At 58.0% G+C, this 15,799-nt stretch overlaps 1 protein-coding gene across 1 annotated transcript in view; it reads left to right on the plus strand.

Moving 5' to 3' along the window:
• PSTPIP1 (proline-serine-threonine phosphatase interacting protein 1) overlaps nt 1–15,799 on the plus strand; it is a 41,254-nt gene that overhangs the window by 16,232 nt on the left and 9,223 nt on the right. Inside the window, exons 2-6 of the mRNA XM_060002771.2 lie at nt 4,667–4,767; nt 5,118–5,192; nt 12,807–12,841; nt 13,082–13,188; nt 15,495–15,557. Of these exons, the coding sequence (XP_059858754.2) occupies nt 4,667–4,767; nt 5,118–5,192; nt 12,807–12,841; nt 13,082–13,188; nt 15,495–15,557 (381 nt within the window). The remainder of the gene's footprint in view (nt 1–4,666; nt 4,768–5,117; nt 5,193–12,806; nt 12,842–13,081; nt 13,189–15,494; nt 15,558–15,799) is intronic.

Raw genomic sequence — 15,799 nt, forward strand, 5'->3', positions numbered from 1 at the left:
GGCTCAGGGCAACCTCTGACCTTGCTTTTACTATTCTCACCTGTGTACATTATTTCACTGGCTTCTCAGATCAAACCTACGTGGTGGGAACAATTAGGCTTCTCTTTACAGGGAGGGAAGTAGAGGCTGAGAATGACCAGGACCACAGGGTGGGGTGTGAACCCCTATCTGGTCTGCTGAACTCTGTCCAATCTCTCAGGCCAGGCCCGGGCCCCCTCCCTGACTGGGCGGCCAATCTGCCCTGATAGGGCTGTGCCCTAGAGGGTGGGCTGTCAGGGCCAGGAGAGGTTGGCCTCTGCCCTCACTTCCTCCATGAGGAAACCAGGTCCCGAGAAGGGAAGTGGCTTGCTTGGCGCCCTGGTCTCTGCGGCCTAGCCCATGCAGCCACCAAGAATTGTATGGGTATAAAAAGGAGGAAGTGGCAGTGTGTACAAAGGCTAGCTCTCTACCCACCCAGTGGGGGCATGGCAGGGCCGGGGTCAGCTGGCGGGCCTGGACAGTGGCTCACAGCCAGAGCCACCCAGAGAAGGGAGCAGGTGGGCTGTCCCTGAGCACAACCCGGCACCCAGGCCTCCCACATGCTGCCTTCAGGCTGAGGTAGGACCATGCTTCCTCCTGCCAGAGTTGTCCTGAGCACCTCCTCCTGCAGCCCCGATCTGACCCCTCTATGGGGAAAAGGAGGTCCAGAATGGCCACACAGTGAGGGTGGCAAGGCCTGGGGTCCCACATCTGGCTTGAGGGAGGTCTCCCAAAAGAGGGGACCGCACCTGCCTGCCACCTGGCACCCTCCCCTGGGGGGGATCGCCCTAGTGCCACATGGTGAGGGCGGGGCCTCCGGCTGCTTGCCGGCTCTCAGCAGCTCATCTGCAGAGCCAGCACGGCCCTTCTCCAGGGCAGCGTTCCTCTGACCCAGCCTGGCACAGAGCTGGCCTCTGTGAATCCATGGTAACTGAATGACAGACGGAAACACAGCTTTGGTTTGAAGCAGAGAGAATTTGGGAAATCATTTTCAAAAGTTTTTTTTTTTTTAATCTTTTTTTTTTTTTTTTTTTTTGCGGTATGCGGGCCTCTCACTGTTGTGGCCTCTCCGGTTGCGGGGCACAGGCTCCGGACACGCAGGCTCAGGGGCCATGGCTCACGGGCCCAGCCGCTCCGCGGCATGTGAGATCTTCCCGTACCGGGGCACGAACCCGTGTCCCCTGCATCGGCAGGCGGACTCTCAACCACTGCGCCACCAGGGAAGCCCCTTTAATCATTTTTTGATGTTTCAAAATGTAAAAGAGCTGCTGGACTGTCTGTTGAATGACTGATGTCGGTATGTGAGTTTGGGGACAAGCTGACCTGGGTTCACATCCCAGATTGTGATCTTTACCAGCTGAGGGACTTGGGCAGTCACTTCCCCTCTTTTCCTCCTTATCACCATCCTTACCTCCCTGGGTGTGTGGTGTTTTCAATAAGAAAACAGCTGTGATATACCACCTCCCCCAGAAAGCTGTCACCTCCCCCCACCTCTTGTTCATCCTGCGCCACGTAGGGTGCTGAGTGTCACAAGCTGCAGAAGCTGCATGGGGCAGGGGTTCAGGAAATAAAGGGGAATTGAGGCAGGGCTGGGGGCAGCTTCCTGCGAGCCCCTTTGCAGTAGCCGCGAGCAAGGACGGCCCCCACCTGAGTCCTCACACCCTCTCGTCCCTGCTTCACCCCCACTTGTCACAGCCTAAAATGCTGTGTTTTCCTGTCAAAAGAGAGGGATTTTTTTCATGATCTCTGTTCCTCTGAGCTCAGAGCATGAAGGTATCACTGAGGATACTGGAGGGAGAGAGGCGGGCCCTGTTCACCTCTGTCTCAGCAGCTCCTCCACGTCCTTGCAGGTCTTCCTGTGTGGTAAGTGGACTCAATAAATAGCAATCACAGAGGGCAAGGCCACAGGCAGGTTCAGGTGACAGAGGCTTCAGGTAGACAGAAGGAGATGGGAGGCCCTGCCTTCTAGTAGCTTCTGCACTGTGGAAATGTCAGCCTGAGCCTGTCAGCAAGGCCCTGAAAGGGAGCCTTGGATGCCTAGAGGATGGAGCTGGGTAGGTGCAGGGAGGAAAGGCCAGGATGGGCCCCCTGGAGGAGGTGACTCTGGTGCTGGGCCTTAGACAGTAAGCCTGCAGGACTGATTGATTAACTGATTGAATGATTGGTTAGTTCATTTCCTCAGCAGCTTCCTGAGCCCAGCTGTGCCCAGCTCTGAACCATGAGTCAGAAGCCCTGGAGGAAGAGGCAGTGGTGGGGTGGAGGAGGGGTACAGGCTGGCAGGGAACAGGCCCCAGGGACTCAGGCACTTCCTTGGAACAATCTAGTCACTTGTGACGGTGGCTCACTTGGCCAAAGCCCCTGCTGGCACCAGCGCGCTCTGAGCAGGGGCTGGACCAGACTCTCAAGCCTGGAGTGCTTTGGGGACTTGAGCTCCTGAGGACCCAGTCTGCAGGACCCCTCTGCCTGCCACCTCCTCCAGAATGGCCAATGTAGGTTTGCTTTTGCTTCTCTTTCCACTCTGGGGGTCTCAGGAAGGACAGTGGGGTTTCCCTGGGGAGTGGGAGCTGGGCATGGGGCTGGGAGGGAAGAGCAGAGTGTCCGCTGCAGGGCTGGGCTTGGTCAGCGTCTCCCTGCTCAGGCCCCCCTCCCAGAGGCATCGGGGAGTAACAACAGGTGCCCTGCAAGTCCAAATCCTTGTCCTGCCTCTGCCAGTAGGACCTCAGGCAGGTCCTTCCCTTCTCTGGGCCTCAGTTTCCCCAAGGACTGAGGGGCGCTGGACAAGATGCTTCCCAGTTCTGGTGGTCTATGGAATTTGGCCCTGAATACTGGTGTCCAGCTCAGAGTGACCCTCTTGGGGGGGAGGGCAGATCCATTTTCCTCGCTGGCTGCCACAGGCTTTAGTCCTGGGGGTCCGGAGGGAGGACAGAGGCTGAGGGCAGGAAGCCGTGGTCTGCTGCCTGGTTAGTTGGCAAGTGGCCCATGAAAGCTACAGAAATGGAAGCCTGGTGCACACTAGCCTGGACATTGTGGTGGACAGGCCTTCAGGAGTTGGGGGGTTGACTCCCTCCTGCTCGGGTTCTGAGTAGTCAGCCAAGGCCCAGGCCCGCTGCTTGTCACCCAGTGGGCAGCTGAACCTGGGTCTCAGGAATTTCTAGTGCTGCTTAAGGAGGAGGGTGTGAGCTTGGGATCCTAACCCTCCTACAGGCCTGCAGATTCCATTATTCTGAGTTTGCTGAAGGTGGGCTGGGCCTGGCACGGGGCCATCTGGAGCAATCTGTGGCATCTCTGCCCTTCTCTACCACATCTGATTCTCCTTAGACTTTGAAGAAAAACACCCTCTCCTCAAGTACTACCTCCCGCCCCCAGCTTCCTACACCAGCAGCTCAGAACCCACTCCAGGGGTGAGAGTCAGATCAACAGCAGGACGGGTGGCAGAGAGGCAGCTGTGTCCTGTGACTTCTCCAAGATGGCCCTCTCCCCACCATCCTGGCTAAGAGGTGGACCTAGGGGGTGCTGGGTGTCCTGGGCAGCTAGGTGTGTCCTAAGTGTGTGCTAGGATGTGCCCTAGCCCTGACCCTCAAGGCCCACCTCAGCGGATGGGTGCAGGAGCCCGGCGTGGCATCCGGTACACAGTGGATGATCAGGGAACAGCAGCTGCTCTTGTCTCTGCAGAGGCTGTAGAGTGCAGGGGGGTGAAGGGCACAGACCCGAATAAGACAGCCTGGGTTCAATGCCACACCTGCTGCTTTCAATCTGTGTCACCCTGGGTACACCTCACCCATCTGTGCCTCAGTTTTCTCACTTGGACCCCTGAGATAAGAGGGTAATTGAGAAGGTGACAGGAGTGAGCAGAGTGGGGCACCCCATAAAGGCTGTCATCACGGAGGCTTGGTGGGGACCCTTCCCATGGCTGTCTTAGATTAGAGTTGCTGTGTCCTGACTATGAGCTCTGATCTGCAAGGGGCTCACCTACACCTGGTACCTCCACAGATGGGGGACCTACTGTGTGCCTGTGTGAAGCTGTTACCGACCAGCGTTCTTGGCTTCCTTAATAAATAGAAATTGATCAGAGGCCAGACAAGAAATTCAGGCAAGGTTTTATTGGGGCCCCTGCCGCAGCACCGGGGAGCGAGAACAAACAACACGTTCCCTTGTTTGCCCGCTCGCTCAAGCGGGGAGAACTTGTTCTTTATACTGGGTGAGGGTAGGGGTGTGTCCAGGGGTCGGGCTGGAGGGGTAGCTTAGGTGGTTTGCCCACCCCTTAGCTGGTATTGTGTGCAAGGAGCTTTTGCTCTCCCGGCTCTTCAGAAGTGGCAGTTGAGGTTTTTTTGGTCTTTTGTATCTTTTGGTCCAGAATTTGCCCCAAATGCACATGCACGCCATATAATTTCTTTGTATTTTGTAGCTTGAAGGGAGGTGTGTCCAGGTGCCAGCACTGCAGCACTGCAGCAAAGGGGCCCAGGTCCCAGCCTGTCTCAAAGCCAGGTCCTGAGTCCCAAGAGCTCGTTCTTGGATAGGGCAGAGGGGGGCAGACGGGGAGGCCAGGCTGGAGGAGGTCAGCAGGGTCCTCACCAGGCTGCAGTCTGCATTCCCCTGACCCACGCAGCCCGGCTGCGGCCCTCACACGTCCCTCTGTCCTGTGTTCCAGTGCAGGGACTTCACGGCCCACACAGGCTACGAGGTGCTGCTGCAGCGGCTGCTGGATGGCAGGAAGACCTGCAAGGACGTGGAGGAGCTGCTGAGGCAGAGGTGAGCCCCTCCCCCCAGCCCCTGGGAAGTGGCCGAGCCCCCATCCTGGCTGCGCCCCACCCCACCCCCCGCTGTAAGAAGTCAGGAGCGCAACTCTCCTGTTTGTCCCGACCTGGGCCTCCCCCAAGTGGGCAAATAATCTAGTGTTCCTCCAGATGTCCTTGAATTTGGCCAACACTTATTTAGACGAAGGGCTGGAGGCTTACCCTTCTCAAGGAGGAGCCCGCCGGCCAGCTGACCCCCAGAGGCTGAGCGGGTGGACCATCAGGTCCTCCTGCCACTGCCGGCGGAGTCTGAGCCGTGGGCGGCGGAAGTGGAGGAGACGCAGCGTCCATGGGTTGTCATTGCAGGGCCCAGGCAGAGGAACGGTATGGGAAGGACCTGGTGCAGATCGCCCGGAAGGCAGGCGGCCAGACAGAGATCAAGTAAGAGGGCCCCTCCTGCTTCGCCAGGCACTTTCCACAGGGTTTAGGGCCTCCCCGTGTGGGGTGGACTGGGGAGGGCCGGCGAGGGTCTGGATGGCTCCCAGGGCAGGGTGCCTGGAGGGCATCTCTCTTGGGAGTCAGGCATTCTGGGTGAGGTCAGGTTCTGTGTGTGGGAAGAAAGCCAGCAGTCTGAGCACCAAGGAGGCCCTGGGCAGGGGGTGAGGTCATCTGTCCTCAGGTGCCTGCAGCACAGCCTGCACCCTCTGGGCGGCCTCCATCTAAGTCCTGAGAGCCCTGAGGGGAGGTGACAGGACCCCACTGGCTGCCCGAGACCCCGCAGCATCGGCTCAGGCTTCCAGGAGGGACTGTGTGGCCACAGGTGGGGGTGCCAGTTCCTCACCCGTTAGCCCTGGGACCTTGGTGGGGGGGTCACTGACACTCTGTGCCTCCATTTCCTCATCGGTGAGCAGATGACAGTACAGCCTTCCTCAGAGGAATATGTGAGTCCAGGGCTGGCTCAGGCCTGGCTGGGAGGGGAGGTAGCAAGGGCACTTACTGCTGTGAAGCCGCTGGGCCTCTCTGGCCCTGGGGCCTGGGCCTCTGTGTGCGGGCTGTCAGGCGGGGACGCAGATGGAGACAGAGTGACGATTTGAGGGCAGCTAAGGAGAACTTTCTAACAGTGGAGTGGAGGGGCTGCCTCGGGACGTGTGGACTCTCCCCGCTGCATGAGGACCGAGCCAGGCTGAGGGGCAGACAGGACCCTGGACTCCAAGTCCTGGTAGGGCTCTGATGAGTCCTTCTCCTCCTACCCCAGAGCCGCAAGTCCTCACTCAGCCTGCAGTTGCCATAGCAACCCCTGCCCCCTGCGCCTGCTCCCACAGGGGTCAGGCCTGTGAGCGTCTAACGCTGCCCAAGGAAAGTGGCCCTGGACCCCGTCAGCTGCAAAGCCCAGAACCGGGTCCCCTTGTTTGAGTGTCTGAATAAACAACACGCTCTAAGTCTCCTAAAGACATAGGCAACCCTGGCTGGTCCCTGCTTCCAACCTGGAGTCGGGGAAAACTTAGGGAGGGCTAGAGGAAGGTTGAAGAGTGGTGTGAGCCAGGGGAGTTGAATGCTCAAGGCCCAAGGGTCCTGCGCGGGACCACAGAGTGTGAACGGCAGCTTCAGGAGTACGAATGGACCACAGAGTGTGAACGGCAGCTTCAGGAGTACGAACGCAGGAGCCCCAGTCCCCACTTGACCTTTGTGAGCTGTGTGACTGGGAGCAAGTCACTTAACCTCTCTGAATTGGGTTCTCATCTGTCCACTCTGGTGGGCTGTTGAGCAGATAAAGATGGCAGGGCCGAGGTTGAATACCAGTGCAGAGGAGGGCTCAGGACATGGTGAGGAACGAATGGAAGTCTGTGGGGACCTTCTTTGTCTTCCAGGCAGGGGGTGGAATCAAGGGACCATGACCCAGGGGGAGTCCCTGCCCACCTCCTGCCCTCCCAGGCCTGCTGGAAAAGGAGAACTTTCCCAACAAGAGAGGAGACCTCCTGGGGGAAGTGTTCCAGGCAGGGTCACGGTGGGAGGTCAGGCTGGAGATGGACTGCGTGAAGCACACTCAGGGGGCTGTGAGTCACGGGGGACTTAAAATAAGGAAGGAGAAGCCACCAATGAAGAGAATAAAGTGGGAATGGAGCCAGGTGAGCAGTGGGAAGGGTGGAGAGGTGCACAGAAGTGGCCAGGGCGAGGCTGTGGGCAGCACTGATTCCCTGCGTGGTTATAGGAGGCCGAGTGGGTCAAGGTCTGCCCTTCCCTATATGCTGTGTGACCCTGGGATGGTCACTCCCCCTCTCTGAGCCCTGGGTCCTCAGCTGTGAAAGGGGACAATCACTCCCAAGAGTTGCTCTGGACAGTCACAATGTCAAGCAGAGAGTGCCAAGCCACAGTGATGCTCAATAAACAGCAGGGGTCTTTACGATCTCATGGGCCCCTCCATAAGTAAGATAAATTGGGGTCACCCAGTTTAGTTTAACGCTAAGGAGCCTGCCTGGCCAGCCCAGACCATTTCCTATGAGGCCCAGCCCCTCCCTGGCCCTGGCCCTGGCCCTATCCTTAGAGACACAGCTTCCATCCAAGGTGGGAGCACCAGGGTGGGGCCCCAGGCCAGGGAAGGGAGGAGAGTCAGGGTCCACCTTGCTGCCTACCAAGGAGGAGCTGGTGCCTGGGCTGGGAGGGCCAGGCCCTAAGGCTCAGCCTAACCAGTGGAAGGAGAGGCAGGAACAAAACCCACAGGGGCACCGCTGCACAGCCACACGGGTTCCAGAGCAGGCTGGGAGCAGTGCATGCATACCAGCACTGCCCCGAGTTCCCCATTGAGCTGGGGTGGCCAGAGGAGCAGGGCAGAGCAGAGGGCACCTCCTGGGAGAGGCGGAGAGGAAGGGAAGGCACCTTCCTGACAGAGGACCGGCACGGACAAAGGCTGGAGGTTGGGAAGCTCAGGGCACATTCAGAACCAGAGAGTCAGGAGGCAGGAGGCAGACCATCCCAGCTCACCTGCTGCTTCCCGTAGGGCTGTGCCCCTTGCAGCTCCCAGCTCAGCTGACTATGCGCAGTAGGTCCTTCACCATTATTGCTGTTGATCCACAAGGCATGTACTAGGGCTGGTGACACGATTAAGCCATTCCTTTCTTTAACCGTGGGCCAAGCAGCCGTCATCCATCCAAGGACGTAAGGAGCACCTCCTATGGGCCATGCCCTAGGCCGAGTTGGGAGGGATTCAGAATTTTTAAAATAAAGGGCCTCACTGTTCTGAAGCCAGGGCCTAGCACATTGAGGGTAACTTCACTCTCGTCCCCAGTCCTTTGCATCAGAACATCACTCCAAGGGCCCTCTCGTGCCCCACCTCCTCCAGGAAGCTCTCCCAGACACTCGGGCCTTGCCTGCCTGTCAGGGTCTTGGCTTAGACCAGGTTGCCCCATCCCACACCAACGTGGAGGGCTCTTTGTGGGTAGGGGGAGTGGCAACCATGACAACGTGGGTTGCTTCCTTGTCGCCGTGGAGACTTGTGGGGTTGGCACCTGGCAAAGCTGGCCTGGCCACTCCATGTGGGGACTGGCAGCTCATCCTCCAGGGCCCGTCTCCTGGTCAGGGGGAGCCCCCTGCCTCCCCATGGCCAAGGCCCCTGTGTCCCGTGGGATGCTCATTCTCAGCCCCTGGGAGGGTGGGCGGAGGGCTGGGGGTGCATAGGCTGGATGCGGTGAACGAGGAGGACAAAAGCCAAGGGGTGAAGTGACCCCAGAAATAGCCCAGCGAGAGCTGAGAGGGTGAAGCAGGCCAGCCTCCCCACCCCTGCTGCCTGAAATAGAGCATTTCTGTGTCATCCCCTGACCTCAGACTGGTCAGAAGGCCGGAGACTCAGCCACATATATTAAAACAAGGTTACTCCCACCTTCGAGTGATTTTTAGCATTCTCTCCTTCACACATTAACTCAGCAAGCATCTGCTGGGCAGTGGCAATGGAGGACACACAGATAAGACCTGGTCCTCAACTCGAAGGATCCCCACAAGCCCTTTCAAATGCATCTTAAAGAAGCGCTCGGTGGGTACAGGGGGCTTACCCATAACATCTAAACCACACATCCAGCCCTTACAGAAAGTTCACCTTGACTCTCCTTCCAACCTTGGGGCCTTTGCTCTGGCTGTTGCCCTCATTTCTCCCCTGCGAGGTCTAGCTGAAATACCACCTCCCCCAGAAAGCTGTCACCTCCCCCCACCTCTTGTTCATCCTGCGCCACGTAGGGTGCTGAGTGTCACAAGCTGCAGAAGCTGCATGGGGCAGGGGTTCAGGAAATAAAGGGGAATTGAGGCAGGGCTGGGGGCAGCTTCCTGCGAGCCCCTTTGCAGTAGCCGCGAGCAAGGACGGCCCCCACCTGAGTCCTCACACCCTCTCGTCCCTGCTTCACCCCCACTTGTCACAGCCCAAAACGCTGTGTTTTCCTGTCAAAAGAGAGGGATTTTTTTCATGATCTCTCTTCCTCTGAGCTCAGAGCATGAAGGTATCACTGAGGATACTGGCGGGAGAGAGGCGGGCCCTGTTCCCATCAGGGCTCCTCTGGGGTCAGCTCACTCAGGCCCAGCCTCCAGCAAGGGGAGCAAGAGGCCCATCTCCTGTGAGCTGGGAGGCAGGGGTCTCCTGGCTGGCAGGTGCACAGGAAGTGGGATGGCAAAGCAGGGACCATGAGATGGTGCGTGTCACATGGTGGTACAGAAGTACAGAAGGAGAGACATTTACACTGGAAATTCAGACTGTTTGGAACAGAATTCCAGGCTGAGTGTCCTGAGAGCAGGGTTGAAAGGGGCAATGGGATGAGTTACACATGAGGACACTGGTGACTGATAACAGAGGTCAGAGGCTTCCAAGGGGTCCCCATCCTTGACATGTGATGGAGACACGGTAGAGGAGAGCTCTGGGAAATCTGGGTCATGGTTTCCCTGAGTGGTTTGGAGTTGAGAAAGGCCTAGGAACTTATCGCTCTGGGCTGTAATCCTAGGGACAACGGGGAGGAGAACCAGGCATTGCCGCTGTTCAGTGGCCTCACAGTTCAGTGCTGTGACAGACACTCAAGGTATCAACCCAAGATGACAATAGGAACAAGTGCTCCGAAGGGACAGAAGAGGAAGCCAGGCAAAGATGCTGCACATAGGGAATTAGCACGTGCAAAGGCCCTGTGCAAGAAGGAACATGGCATATAGAAGGAACTGGTAGGTGGCCAAAGAACAGGGATAACAGGTGAGAAGTGAAGCTGGAGGGCTGGAGGTGATGGGGCAGGGGCTAGGGTGGTGGCAGTGAGAGGTGGACACATAGGAGATTTGGGAAGTGAAAAAGAAGGTAACAGAGGGGGAAGAGGGTGGAGTCAAGGGCGGCTCGTAAGTTTCTGGTGTGCATAACCTGGTAGATGGTGGTGCCTTTGCTGAGAAGGGAGCCCTGCAGGAGCAGCAGGTTTGTAGGGCGATGAGTCCAGTTTCGGACACTCTGAGTTTGAGGTGTCTGTGAGACGTGAAGTCTAAAAGGAGGTGAGGACCAAGCAGTGGGTGTGCAAGCCCCAGCCTGTGGGAGGGGTCTGGGCAGGGTGTGGTCATGCTGTGGGTCATGATGGGGCATGGAGAAGTGGCCATACTGGACCTAGAGAGGCTCTAACCATGGATGGGGAGACTGAGGCAGGAGATGAGTGTGTGAGACGGAGGTGTAACCGCTGGCAAGGTGTCAATTCTGTCAGAGAAGAGTCCTGACCTCTCCACCCCCCGCCAGGGCAGGTGGGGTCACCATGGCAATCGCCCCTTCCTTCCTCTGGTAAGAGGCAGAAGGCTCCGGCTCTCTCCACTTGTGCGGCCATGGTCAGTTTCTTTACCTCTCTGACCCTTGTTTTTCTCACCTGTAAAATGCGGATAATGATGGTACCCTCCCTGCCTGGCAGAGGTGTGAGGATCACATAATTTAGGCCAGCATTTGAACGTACATCAGCAGCACCTGCAGATTTGTTAAAACACAGTGTGCTGGGCCCCTCTTCCAAGCTTCCGCTTCAGGAGGATTGGGGTGGAGCCTGAAATCTGCGTTTCTAACAAACTCCCAGGTGATGCTGCTGCTGCTGGTCTGCTGCTCCTCCATGGCCTCAGTTTCCCTAACTGTCCCCATGGGAGGAGGGAGCCCCCCCTGTGAAGCCTGCCTTGCAAGGCTTGAGGGGAAATGCAGGCGGGTGGGCAGGGCTGTCTCACTGGGTGTCATGTGGCCATATGGCCACCAGTGGGCGGGAGCGCTGCCCCGCAGAGAGGCTGGATGGGCTGCAGCAGGATGTGGCCAGCAACAGGATCCTCGCCGCTGCCTGGGTGTGACCCCAGCAAGCCTGGCCACACTCGGGCCTCAGTTCCCCTATGGGGGAACTGTGGCTCCTCAGGCGTCCTGGTGAGGGGGGAGTTAAGGGGCCATAAACACAGGCAGAGAATTTTACCCTTGAGATAGACAAGCCTCACTTCAGGGCCAATCTGCAACCTCCACACACCGTCTCTGTGCACTTGGGAGTCTTGGTACCCACAGGGCTGCAGGGAGTGGGGGGGAAAGGAGCCCAATCTATGGGGCTGCCTCAAGGGGACCCCCTACCTGAAGGCAAATCCAGTGGGGGTTTCTGTTAAGAGGGGGCATGCAGTAAGCCCCTAGGTGGGGCATTTTGGAGCTACAGCTCAGGTCAGGTTAAGAGGCCTGGGGGACCCCCAGGTCAGGGTGTGCAGTAGTGGGCTCAGGGGAGGGTGGCACAACAGCAACCCTTGTAAAGCATCTTCTTTGCACCAGCTCAGAGGTGCTTTATACATATACATTCATTTAATCCTCATAACCATTCTGTTTGTGCTATTATCCCCATTTTACAGAAGGGGAAACTGAGGCACAGAGAGGCTAGGTAACTTGCCCAAGGTCATACAGAGAGTCAGTGGCAGAGCCTGGATTGAACTCAGGCCGTCTGGCTCCAGGGTCTGCTTCTAACGCACCTGGGAGTCCAGAGCAGGAAGCCCCTACCCAGGTTCCTAGCCTGGGATTCCAAGTCACCTCCCTCCTCTGCCAGGAGGGGGAGCTCACTCCTCTGAGAGGCCCCTGCCCCTGAGAGCTGATGGGCTGGGGAGAGGCACTTCACCGTCAGTCCTGCTCTGGGCAGCAGACAAGACTGGGCCCTGAGTGGGCTCCAACATCTTTGCTCAGATCTCAACTCCGTTGGTAGCTCTGGGAAACAGCCCCCTGGCAGGACTGCCAGATAAAATATAGACTGCCCCGTTAAATTTCAGATAGACAACAAATATTTTTAAAATTTACGTGTGTTCCAAATATTACATGGGGCATGTTGACATTCAAAAACTATTTGTTGTTTATCTGAAATTTGAACTTAGCTGGGTGGTCTGTATTTTTATTTGCTCCATCTGGCAACCCTACCCTTGGGCGTAACCCCCTCACACCTCCTATGCCCAGCCAGCCCCTTCCCTTTCCTTTCTCCTTGGTGCCCTCTCTGGAGTGGGCAGTGTCTGCATGTCTGCTTCAGACTGGCCAGCTGGTGCCTCCTGACTCCTCCTACTGGGTTTTCTCAGGCACCCCAAGCTTAGTGCACCCTAAAATAACTCCCCATTTTCCCTCCTGGGCCCCTCTCAGAGGTGTCACCACCATCCACCCAGCCACCTAGCCAGGGACCAGGGAGCCCCTCAGTTTCTCACTGTCCTCACCTGTACCTCCTATTCATCCTGTCCGAAGGCCCCTACATCTCTCCCCTCCATCACCTCTGCCCTGCTTGTCCCCCTCTTCCCCCACAGCCCCCTCCAAAATGTCCTCAGGCCACCTGCCAGGTCTGAACCCCACCCTCTCCTGCTTCGAGGCAGGGCCCTGAAGATGTGCAGAAGCCAAGAGCATTCTGTCACAGTGGGAGGTTTGATTTCTGAGCGGATGGTCACAGTCTTGCTAGAGGGTCCCTGGGATCTAGGTCAGTGTGTGTGAGTAAGCCAGGGCCCTCCCACCAAAATAAAAGTCCCCGGGCCCAGCCAGGACTTCAGGTTCCCCTGCACTGTCCTCCTGCTGACCCTGGTCTTTCTGTTTTGTAGCTCCCTGAGGGCCTCCTTTGACTCTCTGAAGCAGCGTAAGTCCCGCCTGCTCCCCACTCCAGGCTGCAGGGTGACAGGACCTTCTGGGAACACCAGATCCCCCACCGTTGGGGATGGATGGATGCTGGCCGGGAGTCGAGGCTGGTGGAGGACTTGGGGATGACAGAGATGAGCTGTGGGGTTGGGGTGGGCTGGCCCAGGCAGGGGCAAATATGTGAGTGGCTGGGGCCCACCAGGTCTGACACCGGGGACCACTGTCCTTACTCCACCCCCAGAAATGGAGAATGTGGGCAGCGCCCACATCCAGCTGGCCCTGGCCCTGCGTGAGGAGTTGCGGAGCCTGGAGGAGTTTCGTGAGAGGCAGAAGGAGCAGAGGAGGAAGGTAAGGGGGCGTGGGGATGGGCCTCGAGTGGGCGGTGGCTGTTGTTGCTGTGGAGGCAGTAGGGGACGGGCTCTCCCGATGGGCAGCACCCCAGGCTTGCGGGTGACGGCGATTTGAAGGAGGAGAGGGGGCTGTGGACAGACACCTGGTACTGGGACCAGGGCCCAGCTCTCGGGCCTGGAAGCCCCACTGGGGGTCTTCCCCCTGCGCTGTCTCAGGCCAGGAAGAGGGAAAGACCTTGGTCTTTTTGATCATCCTACTACAACAGGCTATAGAGGGTCCATGACAGCTTGGGGGTATCCAAAGGAGGCAACCTAAGTTGGGGAGTCACCAGAAACTGGTCCTGAGCCCAAGGATCAGGGCTGTTTACCTGGGAAAAAGGAAGACTTGGGAGTCAGTCACTGCAGCCACTCTGCAGGGCTGCCTGAGGCTGAGGGGAACAGACAGAGCTTGTGGGGAGTGGGGGCTGCCGAGCCTACCTCAGCATCCAAAGGTACTGTTCACCCATCTGTAGGGTATGGCTGTCCCTAGATGGAGGGATTGCATGGAGAGGAAGTGAGGTCCCCATCATGGGAGGTATACAAACAGAGGCTGGAGGCTACTTGTCAGGGAAGCTGCAGAGGTTGGATGGGAGGTGGGCTTGGTGACCCCTGTGTCCCAGGGCCCCCTCCCAAGCCTGAGACTCTCTGACTGGCTGAGCACGTGGCCCTCTGGGAAGGCAGGTACGGACACATGATCAGCCTCTCAGGGCCTTAGTGATGAGCGTGGTGCCTTGGACAGGGTGGGAGAGGCCAGGGCACAGGAGCACTTCTTGCTTGGAGAGGAAGCATTATTGTAAACTGTCCAAAGAACTGAAAATGGAAAATTCCACACAACTGAGCTGTGAAGGGACAGAAGGCAACAGTTCATGGCTGGGGCCAGGCTGGGACTGGGTGTCCCGGCCAAGCCACTTACCCTCTCTGTGCCTGTTTCCCTCTTGTGGGATGGGACACTTATATCCACCTCCCAAGCTCTGGGGGACCCAGCCCAGAACTAGGCCCCTTGCAGTCTTCACAGGCAGGGTGCTGGCTCCGATTAGTAGCTTTGGCCACAGAAATTTAGTGTGGCTGTACTCCCTGTCTGCCCATCTGGCCAGCTGGGGCCTCAGGCTTTCACGATTCTAAATTTGGGTTCCTGAGCAGACAATGGGTCCTCCAAGCCAGCCCCAGAAGTTGGCCCAGCCTTAAGGAGCTGCAGCAGGCGACCCCTCTGAGCTGGGACTTGCTTGCAGAGCATCTACTGTGACAGCAAGGCCCCAGGATGGCTGTTTTGAGTTTTCCTGTGGCCAGTGGGGCTGTGATGTCTGAAAAAGCTGTTCTGGACAGAGGGACAGTTCCAGGGTGTGATCAGGGATCCCACAAGCGAAGGACAGCCGTGATGTAGTGTGCGGGGAAGACTGCCTGGGTGTGTGTGCACACGTGTGCATGTATGGACGTGGGTGTGCACCCAGGAGAATGAGAGGACACCTCTGCACACCTGTGAGCATGTGCATGTGTTTCAGTGTGTGTGTGTGTGTGACCAGGTGGCTTCTCGAGGTCTCCCCGCTGGCACCGGCCCCACTGAGACCCCAGGCACGAACCGGCTCCAGCACCAACACGAGAGGTGTTTCATTTCCCATTATCCTTAGAGCCAATCTCTGTCCAGGCCGAGTTCCATCCTCTCCATCTGTACAAGGAGTCTGGGAGGCGAGGTGGAGGTGCAGGGGCCCCGTGTGCACCAGCGGGTGACCATGACCAAGTCTGGGGTGTGTACACAGGGCCCATGGCTGTGTGTGGCGGACATGGGAGAGTGTATGTATGTGTACTTGTGAGTGGTGTCTGAGGTTGCTCTGTGAAGGCCTTGTGTATATGCAAGGGGGAGCGTGGGGGCCTGTTAACGTTTACTTATGTGTGTGCGTGTATGTGCCAGCGTGGGTACACGGGGTATGATGGCTTTGAGTGGGTACAGAGGCTTGTGAGTGAAGGACAGCGTGCGTGTGTGTGCGCATGTGCACGTAGGTAGGTTGGGTATTCCCGGGCTAGAGACCAAGTCCGGGGTCTGCAGGGAGAGGATACACCATGTGTATCCATGCCCCGGGTTCCTCTAGCTTTCTGTTCTGAGCAGTAGTTGTGAAAGAGCAGGCTGAGGGAGAGGGAGGGCATCTTGTCACCACCCCCTTCAGAGCCAGGAAGGAATGCTGGGCCTCATCCCAAGGACACCCCGTCCTCTGGGCCTAAGGGAGTGTCCTGAGGCCACGGCCCAAGCTCAGAGCCTCACGTCCCCTGCAGTATGAGGCCATCATGGACCGTGTCCAGAAGAGCAAGCTGCTGCTCCACAAGAAGGCCATGGAGGTGAGCGCAGGGGTCTTAGGCCTGGAGGGGTGGCCGGGGTCAGGGTGTGGATGCCAGGAGCCCTAGACTGGGCACCTGGGACAGGGATGCCTCAGGCCTCCATCCAGCAACAGGCACAGTGGCCTGTCGGGTTCTTGGTGTTGCACTTGCTCCCAGGGTGCCATGCAGATTGGCCCACGGCCTGACCTTGGGGGGCTCCTGACTGATGGGCAAGCAGCCAGTCCCGGACAGCGGTCTACAGG

The sequence above is a fragment of the Delphinus delphis genome, chromosome 2 (genome assembly GCF_949987515.2).
Source record: "Delphinus delphis chromosome 2, mDelDel1.2, whole genome shotgun sequence".
Lineage (NCBI taxonomy): Eukaryota > Metazoa > Chordata > Mammalia > Artiodactyla > Delphinidae > Delphinus > Delphinus delphis.